This window comes from Phalaenopsis equestris, unplaced genomic scaffold, assembly GCF_001263595.1.
Source record: "Phalaenopsis equestris unplaced genomic scaffold, ASM126359v1 Scaffold200062, whole genome shotgun sequence".
Lineage (NCBI taxonomy): Eukaryota > Viridiplantae > Streptophyta > Magnoliopsida > Asparagales > Orchidaceae > Phalaenopsis > Phalaenopsis equestris.
This window is the reverse complement of record NW_018219903.1, coordinates 24,995-33,996: the sequence shown is the minus strand read 5'-3', so window position 1 is coordinate 33,996 and position 9,002 is coordinate 24,995. Positions and strand designations below refer to the sequence as shown.

Below are 9,002 nucleotides of genomic sequence, written 5' to 3'. Positions count from 1 at the left end.
ATATATAGCCTCACAAATGTTATAAAAGTGTGCAAAGTCAAAAATTATTGTCATTCTCTCCTATCTTTTTTTAATCTTTTTTTAAATTTATAGTGGATTATTAATTAAAATTTCTCCAATCTCCCGATGAGGGACAAAAACAAAAGGAAGTCAACAACAAAGCAGGTGAGTCTCCCTAGGTGAGGTTGTGAGATTGCATACATACCACCAAATTTTTACGTATTTACATAAGCTACACCCTTGCTGTAACAGTGGGTGTGGCCTGTGGTGCAGGGAACCTTGAGAAATTTTTTTGATACATTTAAATGAGTACCAACCAATTCTTATGTATTCTAAAATTTATTTTTTCAAAATTTAAGGGAAAATTATTACCTATGTAGCAACAATTTTTATGTATTATTTTTTTATATTTATATTAAATATATCATTGATTTAATTTTTATATAATTTATTATTATTTATTTATTTATTTATTTCGAGTCAAAACGAGTTGAACACAATCGAACGACTTCTTATTCGTGTTTGGCTCGTTTAAAAAAAAAATTATTCGTGTTCAACTAGCTTGTTTAACGAACGAATTAAATATGAGTTACTGACTGAGCCGAACATGAGTTGTTCACAAACAACGAGCTTTTTTTATAGCCCCAGCTGTAAGTAGGGACAGTGCGGCGGAGTTAGGTGGCAACAAAGGAGAGGGGATATGAAAGGATGCACACGACCTCCGGATGAGTTACAACCAAAGCACCTCCTCACTGTCAAATACAACCCTAGAAAAGAAAAGGGAATGCCGAAGGCTCTCCAAATATAAAAATCAGCAAAAAAAGCTAACCCTAAAAAAATGAAAGAAATATTTATAATAATAGATAGCTAGGAGCACTTGGGTGGCAACCCTAACCCAAATAATTGAGCCAACCGACCACCTTGCCTTCTTCCCAGAACTAGTCCAACCTTCCCAGCTGGTCGGTTGTCGGTTCAGTAGAGCTCCACGTCAGCCTCCCGGAGTTGGAGGAGCTTATACATCATTCGTCGAAGCTTCTGGCTACATGTTGACGGTGACGGAGTTATTGTAAGCTCTTAGGGCTGAAGGATCTTCTACTACAGTTCGAGAAGCACTTGGATTCCAATAGCGACTGTACTGTCCCACAAGACACCTGAGAATTTTTTCACACTTGCAAGCATACATCCATATCAATTCACCTTTATGGGGTCCGCTACTGAATTGAACTGAGTCTACGTGTCCTGCATATACCGTTGAATCCTCCCAAAGTAATCCATTGTCGACTCAATCTGAACTGATATGAGGGTAACATGAACTTCATCGAATGGTGGTGGCCACGATGGTAAGGTATCGATGCTGATATCCTTAAATGCTTTTTGTCATGATTGTCCCATGTATGGAGTCAGTATCCCGGTCCTATCATCCTCTGTCATCATTAAAACTGGTCCCACTGACGCTGCTCTGTTACCAAGAGCACCTGTGATCTCGAGTTCCATCGAAGGAAGAAGAGTGATGTGCTTTCCTCCTTGGTGTTTTAATACGTCGTGTTGAGTCTTACAGTTAAATTTTCATTGTCTCCCCAACAAAAGGTCGCAGACATCCATTGGCACCATGTCGCACCACACCTGATCCTACAACTGGCTTCCAATCGAAAACTCTACTAAGCACCTTTGGTCAATGCTGGCTCTATTCTCCTTTTTAAGCCACGTTAGACAAAAGGTTGGGAATGCCTTTGAAACATGACGCCTAACTTCTCCACCATCTGTGTAAACGCCACGTTTTTGTTGCTTCCTCCATTGATGATGAGACTACAGACCTTCCCGTTCAAAATGCAACGGGAGTAGAATATGTTGTGGCGAAGACATTGTAGATCTCTCGTATCCTCAATTTGTAGGACCCGTTGAACTACAAGCATCTCGCCATCATCCAGTGGAAGAGGATTGATACAATCTGAGACAAAAATCAACACACTTCTCCATAAAAATTAGGGCAAACACATTTTTATTTCAATAATCCAAATAGGTCAGACGAAAACAAAAGATAAGCATCTACAATTTGAGACGTAGGCAATCTCTCCTAATTCCTATAATTCAAGAGGTAGAAAATCTCTCCCAAACTCTAAACCTAAGACTCAAACCCAATCTCATACATAACTCTAGTTTATTTATACCTAACATAATAACAATAAAAAAATAAATTGCGATTAGGCATACAAAAGACAAATTTACCCTTAGGCTAAGCACTCTCGTAACAATACTCCCCCAAAAGACACATTGTCCTCAAGATAAGAAATAATGAGAGTGTTTATCCTCTCCTACAGCTGTCTCTAATTCTTCATTCCCAGTCTCCTCGTCCTACACTATGAGAACTTGTAATCTTCGATACTCGCAATGATATCCTGGGATAAACTTCTCATTACACTGAAAATATAACTCCTTAACTCGCTTCTCTTGAATTTTTATCTCTAAAGGGTGCTTGAGTGTTGTTTCCAATCGTGATCCATTATTCGTATCCCGTGCAACCTCCTTTTGGACTTCCATTGTTTGAACTTTTGGCATCACCATGGTTGCAGCAGTTCCGTATGACGCTTCATCTGTGCTGCTCTTTCTGGCTTTCCTCACCTGATTCTTGTCCTTCACCATCTAGGCTAGCTCTATCATCTCCCTAAATCCCCGTGGTTTTAGTAGTCAGTAGTCAAAGTGATGCCCGTATGTCAAGCTTTAAGCCCTTCATGAAATTCCCCTCAGTCCTGCTTCAGAAATCCCCCACAGTTGTCCCGATAACAGTTCTAATCTATCCCTATATTCCATGATCGTCCACTCCTGAGTTAAGACATTGAATTGCTCATGTAGGTCTCCGTCCCAAATGACTTGAAAAAGTTTCAACAAACAATCCTTAACTTCATCCCACAAACGAATTGGAAATCTAGCCTCCCTCCACTAAAACCAGGCTATGGTTTTCCCCTCCAAATTAAATCCTGTCGCCAAGAGTTTCTCTTTCCCATCTAACTAATTTGCCATAAAATATCGCTCAGCCTGATACACCCACTCATGCGCGTCTTCTCCCTTGAAGATCAACATCTTCAACTTCCTAATTCTAAAATCTCCACCCCAACTTCTTGTTCCTTCATTGTTTCCCTTCAAGTATCGATGGTAAAACTCTTTCCAACGATCGCAGCCATATCCCTTCCCTGTTTTTCTCCCTTTTTCTTCGTGCTCCTCCATATCTCTGATATAATCTATTCTCCATGTGTCAGCCCAACCACCCCATCATAAATCTCTAATCCACCGCTAATAAGAGCCCTAAGAAGAGGTTCGTGATGGTAGATGTTTTCCTCATGTTCTTCATGTTCTATCCCTTTTCCTTTTGATCTTACTACAGATTCTCCAGTCAACCTTTTGTTAGCACTTGCACATTGATCTGTCGGTGGGTTTTTGGATTGCATCTCAATGAGCCTTTTTAACATCTCTCGAATTTCCCTCATGCTCTCGAATCAACCTCCAGTCGGTTCTCCAAAGAAGAGAACCTCTCATCTATGATGACGAATATTTATTCCATTCCATATATGATTTGACTCATCTTTTCCTCTAATTTCTTCTCTAGATCATCTACTTTCTTTATTGTCATCTCTTTCAAAAAAAATTTCAATTTCAAAAGACAATTTTTTATACACCAAAAACTCGTCGTCTCTTCTCAGCCAGCTCTAATCACAATTGTATGTAAAATTAGTGTTTCTAGATCACGTCAATCCCATCAATCCCGATAGTACCTACTGCGATTGTACGCGCACAGGTCAGCACGATCCTGGAATATGGGAGCTTTGGGTCTCCGTTCGTTGCGATCTCTTGTGGTTGCCTTCCCATCTAGCTTTGATCATGACTGCATCACGTAGACGGTGCAAGAGAAAGAAAAATAGAAGTTTATGGTCCCTGTGCGCCACTTCCTAGTTGTTGCCTTCCTATTTAGGTCTGATCGCAATTGTATCGCGAGAAACAGTGCGTTACAACTTCCCCAACCCGCTAGTATCACGATTGTATCACTGGAATCACATTGTATCACGAGTGTCAATCAGGCAAGAGCAACCATCGCGACTGTAGTGGCCCATCCCGTGACGCTACCCGTGACTGTTTCAGCTCCGAAAGTCACTATCATTGAACATCACAATCTCTTGTTAGTTTCCAAAGCTTTGTACACAGAAATAGAGGGCTATGTCGGCTGAAATCCTTGCCCAGGAAGCGATGATTTGATTCAACTTTTGGTCGAGTCAATCGATCCTCTCTTATATCAATCTGATTCCCAAAATCTTGAACTCTAATACTAATTTGATACGATTTGAGGAAGAAATCAACATGCTTTTACACAAAAACTAGGACAAACATAAATTTTTATTTCCATAATCCAAACAACTCTGAAGAATATAAAAGATGAGCAACTACGATTCGAGAGGTAAGCAATCTCTCCTAATTCCTATAATTCGAGAGGTAGGAAATCTCTTCCAAACACTAAACTTAAAACTCAATCTCGTGCATAACCCAAACTCTAGATATAACAAACCTATTTATACTCAACAAATATAATAATTAAAAGCCAAAATTGCCCTTAGGCTAGGCACCCTCATAACAATGATACACCTCAACCTGCTCCTCAGTTGCATCCTCGTCGCTTAAGGGCAATTTAGGGCTTATTATTGGTTATTATTATTAGGGCATATTATGCTTAGGGTTAGGTATGTTATGAGAATATTGTCTTGGTCTTAGGATTAAAGTTTGGGAGAGATCACCTACCCTTCAAATTGTAGGTGTTTAACTTTTATGTATTGTGTTGTATTGTTTTGTGTTATTGAAGAGAATAAAATTTTGCTCGCCCTAATTTTGATGGAAGTCATCACCTAGAATATCCTCAAGAATAAATGGTATAAAAGTAATTGGTAAAATAACCAAAATGCTTAGAAAGAGTAATTGAAAAGAGAATACGAGTCAAGAAATTAATAGCATACCCATGTAATAAGATCAAAACAAACACTGGCAAACACATTTATGTAGGAATTTTTTAAGACCTTAATTTATAGACGATATACATAGTAAACTAAAAGTATGAGTTCCCTTGCATGCAGTTATTTCAGTCGCCTCATTAAAAGGATCCTGTTTGATCAGTAAAGAAAAGAAACATAAACTCAGAAATTAGGAACTTACACTGAATGTCGAAAAGCCTATTAGTTGAAGCACATTCAATGCTGCTTCCATATATGAAACACACAGTCTGTTCATTGGCAAATATAAAGTAAGAGCGTGGAAAAAAGTTTACAATGGAGAATAAGCATTGCTAAATCTAATTTAAAAAGGACAAGCAGATGGAGAAAATGTTAAAGTAATTCTTATATTGACAACGAATCACCGTTTACCATTTAGTTTAGGATTTGGAACAATTTCATTGTAACAATATCAATTGAAAGTTATTCCTAACTATTTAACCAAAAAATAATTTCCAGTAAGATGGATGGATCCAAAAGTAAAATCAATGGAGAAAATACATAAAATTTTATGAGGAAACAATATAGCTTTAATTGTCTTGAAAAAAAAACAGACCTGTTACAACCCTCAACAACCTCAGGTTGTGCGTTCTCAGGCAATGTGAAGACAGCATGGAACAACTGCAAATCACAAATATGAAACATTGCTGTGACAGGTCGATTTCCAGAAATCATCAGATCAATCTGTACAAAATCAACATATAAGAAGAAAACAATCAAACATTAATTTAACACAGCATTATTCACCAGGTTATTAAATTAGTCAAAACATTGTACTAAAGCCAACTAATGCATAGTACGTCAACGTATATAAAAATTCTTTCATTAAATCTATAATAAATTGACTGTTTTTCATAAAAGAACATGTAAATTACCTCATGACCAACACGTTCTCGGCTAATTTTACTCATGAGAGCATCTCTAACTTCCTCATCAGAAGCAGCTATTTTTAGGTCTTCATCCAACTTAAAATTGAACCTAGCACCTGTTGCAGTGATCAACAACAAAAAAGAGAAAAAAGCTTGACACTAGGAAGAAAAGTTAGCCGCTGACTATAACTGATATGCTAGATCATCAATTAAAAAAAGCACTTATATTTATAATATTTTTAAGTTCTTAATTAGGAATTCCAACATAGTTATAAACACTAATTACGTAATATCATGTTACCATTTTGCAATGTGGTCCACTAAAGAGACGGTCCAGAAGTTCAAGCCTAAATTCAGTTAGAAATGTTAACGAAACCTTTTTCCATATATAGGAAAATATACTTCTATAAAGAAGTAGTAATATTCTAACTAATAAAAACAAGATAACAAACTCTAATATGTAATGCAAGTCAATCTAAGATGCCAAGGTAAGTATATAAATCCCAGTTCCACTAAAAACTAAGCATAACTAGTTCAGTCCAGGGTCAAACTATTACCATAACTCAGCTCATAAAATTTGAGGGAAAAATGCTCCACCAGAATCAGTTTATTCCATTTAAAAAATGTACAGAAGGAAAAAAATAAGGAAAAATCAAAATGAACAAATAATTTGTATAAATGATAGGAAAAAACTCAGAGGAAATCATGTTTTTACCAAAACGAATCGCTCGCAAAACACGAAGTGGGTCATCTAAGAAAGTTTCTCTTGGCGGTAAAGGAGTGACAATATATCCATCCTTCAGATCCTGAACGCCTGAATGAACAACTAGTAAGCCAAAGTAGAGAGAGCAGCAATGTCGATAATCAAGCAACAACAGAATTTTAAAAAAATACTGACCCCTTCCAGTTAAATCTTCCACTGAAGTAGTGTTAATATTGTAAAATAAACTGAGAAAAAAGAATGTTAGTTTAATGTAGATCGACAATCAAAGAAGAAAATAGAGGAGACAAAAAATGAAATGGTTGATGTCTACAGAAGAGCATCTAAAGAAAATTTTGAGGCAGAGGTTCAGAAGGTGAAGGAACAGCCAAGCAGTGAGCAAGTAGCATTAAAAAGGTTGACCGGTAGTCCTAGAACAGAGCAATAAAATGCAAATCAGGTAGCAAATTGTGAAAACTGAAGTTTAATTCTTGAGTGGGAAGAAAAATTACAGTTGAACAAAAAGGTGTCCCCTATCATGTACAAGTTCATTTATCAATCAACAAGATAGGCAAAGTTAAACTCACTGAGAATAAATGGTGTTGAGATTGTACCAGACAAAAATTTCCCATTATGTACTGTTATTTTCCGTCAACTTAGCAAGTAAGATCTTGCCAACATGCAACGTGTGGTAGTCTAAAAAGGGGCATGGAGATATTCTAATGTGTTAATAAGAGCGTTCAATCCCAATTTACATCTTCTGATATAATCTCAGTCTTTATTTTGTTATTGATAATTCTCCATTAACATTTATAGTTGAATGTTATTATATTATAAAATGATTGATCAATTCAAAAAGGTAGCCAGTCATTAAATTAACGTAATTATTATACCAAGGTTGGTTGTAGTAAATTAAAATAATATATAATTGAATAGAACACATGAGAGATGTATCATAAGTTGGAAAGGAAAAAAAGCTAGTGAAGAAAAAATACAATTTGTATTATTTGTCAGGAAAAACTTAGCCCCCATCTTCTTCTCTGTGTTCAAGTTTGCATAGCTTTAATGAAAAAGAAACACAAAAAGTACTTGATATACTACCTATTGATAGTTAGATCCCTACGGTAAGCATCTTCTTCAGCAGTTCCAAACTTCTGCAAAGCAAACAACAGTTTGATATAAACTCTTCAGGAGATGCTGTTCTCAGCATATGATTAATTGTACAAGTTCGAACTCAGGTAAAAACCTCAGTTATTATGAAATAGTATGTATACCATTTTAGGGATGCGGCTGTTCTCAGCATATGATTCAGATCTCAAGTTCACAAAATCAATCCATGTACTGTATATGCACATCCTAGCAGTTTCCAGGTGTTTCGATTGATCTGGATTGCTGGAACACATCATAGAGTCATGTTGCTAATGAATTATTAAGCCAAATCAAACTTTTATAACAGCAATAATTGATTAATTGAGAAGTATATCCATGAAATGTAAGACTGAGCTCAAGCATAAAGATAGATAACAAAGGCAAAGAAAAGTGGAACAAAGAATTCCTAGTATAGCAGGGAAATATGCCATGAAAGCAAGTTCAACTAAGAAGTGCTTCCAAATAAACATCTAAATATTCTCACAACAGAAGAATATTATGATTTGAATTCAATAGAAAGCAAAATACTTCAATATTACTATATTTAGATCTTACTGTTCTTGCAAGAGCTAAATATCATATGACGTTGTTACAATATTGGTAACTAAGCTAACCTCTACAAAATAAGTTAATTTAAAGCCTATGAACAGAGAAAACTTATGTAAGTTTCTTGAGATGTAGTATAGCCTTCGCGAGTGTTATGAAAATAATAAAGCGACAGGTTATGGAATCACAACCAATATTGTGTGTGGGCACACACAAATAAGCATACAGCAAAAACTAAAACCTGACTACCTGAGCAGTCTGTATCTATTAAAAATTCCATTTGACTAAGTAAAAGAAAATTTTTTGTACTAAAATTTTCATAGAATGCCTTGTTCTAAACATTATCAGAAAGAGCGAAATTTGTGAACTACAAATGAGAAGAAGCTGAAACATTATTGCCATAGTAGAGACAGCTATGAAGCATGATCATAGAACTAACAGTTGAGGCTGGATTCAATTGTAACCCCAATAAAAAATAAAAAAAATAAAAAAAAATTATCCCAAATAAAACTAGTATTTGCAGAATACAATTGTTGTTCTGGTAGTTTGAACTCTTGACCACAAACTACAAAAAGCTATAAAGTTAATGGGTATCAATCAACAAGCGCCACCTATGAGAAACCACCAACATAAGTACATATCTTAATTCAGAAAGCAATGAATGAAAGTAAAAGCATCTTAATCATTTTCAAACCTTTTGTTGTAAACTCG

At 36.0% G+C, this 9,002-nt stretch overlaps 1 protein-coding gene across 1 annotated transcript in view; it reads right to left on the bottom strand.

Moving 5' to 3' along the window:
• Positions 1 to 9,002, bottom strand: part of LOC110035817 (CCA tRNA nucleotidyltransferase, mitochondrial-like) — a 36,774-nt gene that overhangs the window by 9,145 nt on the left and 18,627 nt on the right. The window contains exons 3-9 of the mRNA XM_020740111.1: positions 7,871 to 7,988; positions 7,698 to 7,750; positions 6,795 to 6,844; positions 6,612 to 6,710; positions 5,903 to 6,012; positions 5,584 to 5,711; positions 5,191 to 5,257 (exon numbers count right to left, since the gene is read on the bottom strand). Coding sequence (XP_020595770.1) covers positions 5,191 to 5,257; positions 5,584 to 5,711; positions 5,903 to 6,012; positions 6,612 to 6,710; positions 6,795 to 6,844; positions 7,698 to 7,750; positions 7,871 to 7,988 — 625 coding nt within the window. The remainder of the gene's footprint in view (positions 1 to 5,190; positions 5,258 to 5,583; positions 5,712 to 5,902; positions 6,013 to 6,611; positions 6,711 to 6,794; positions 6,845 to 7,697; positions 7,751 to 7,870; positions 7,989 to 9,002) is intronic.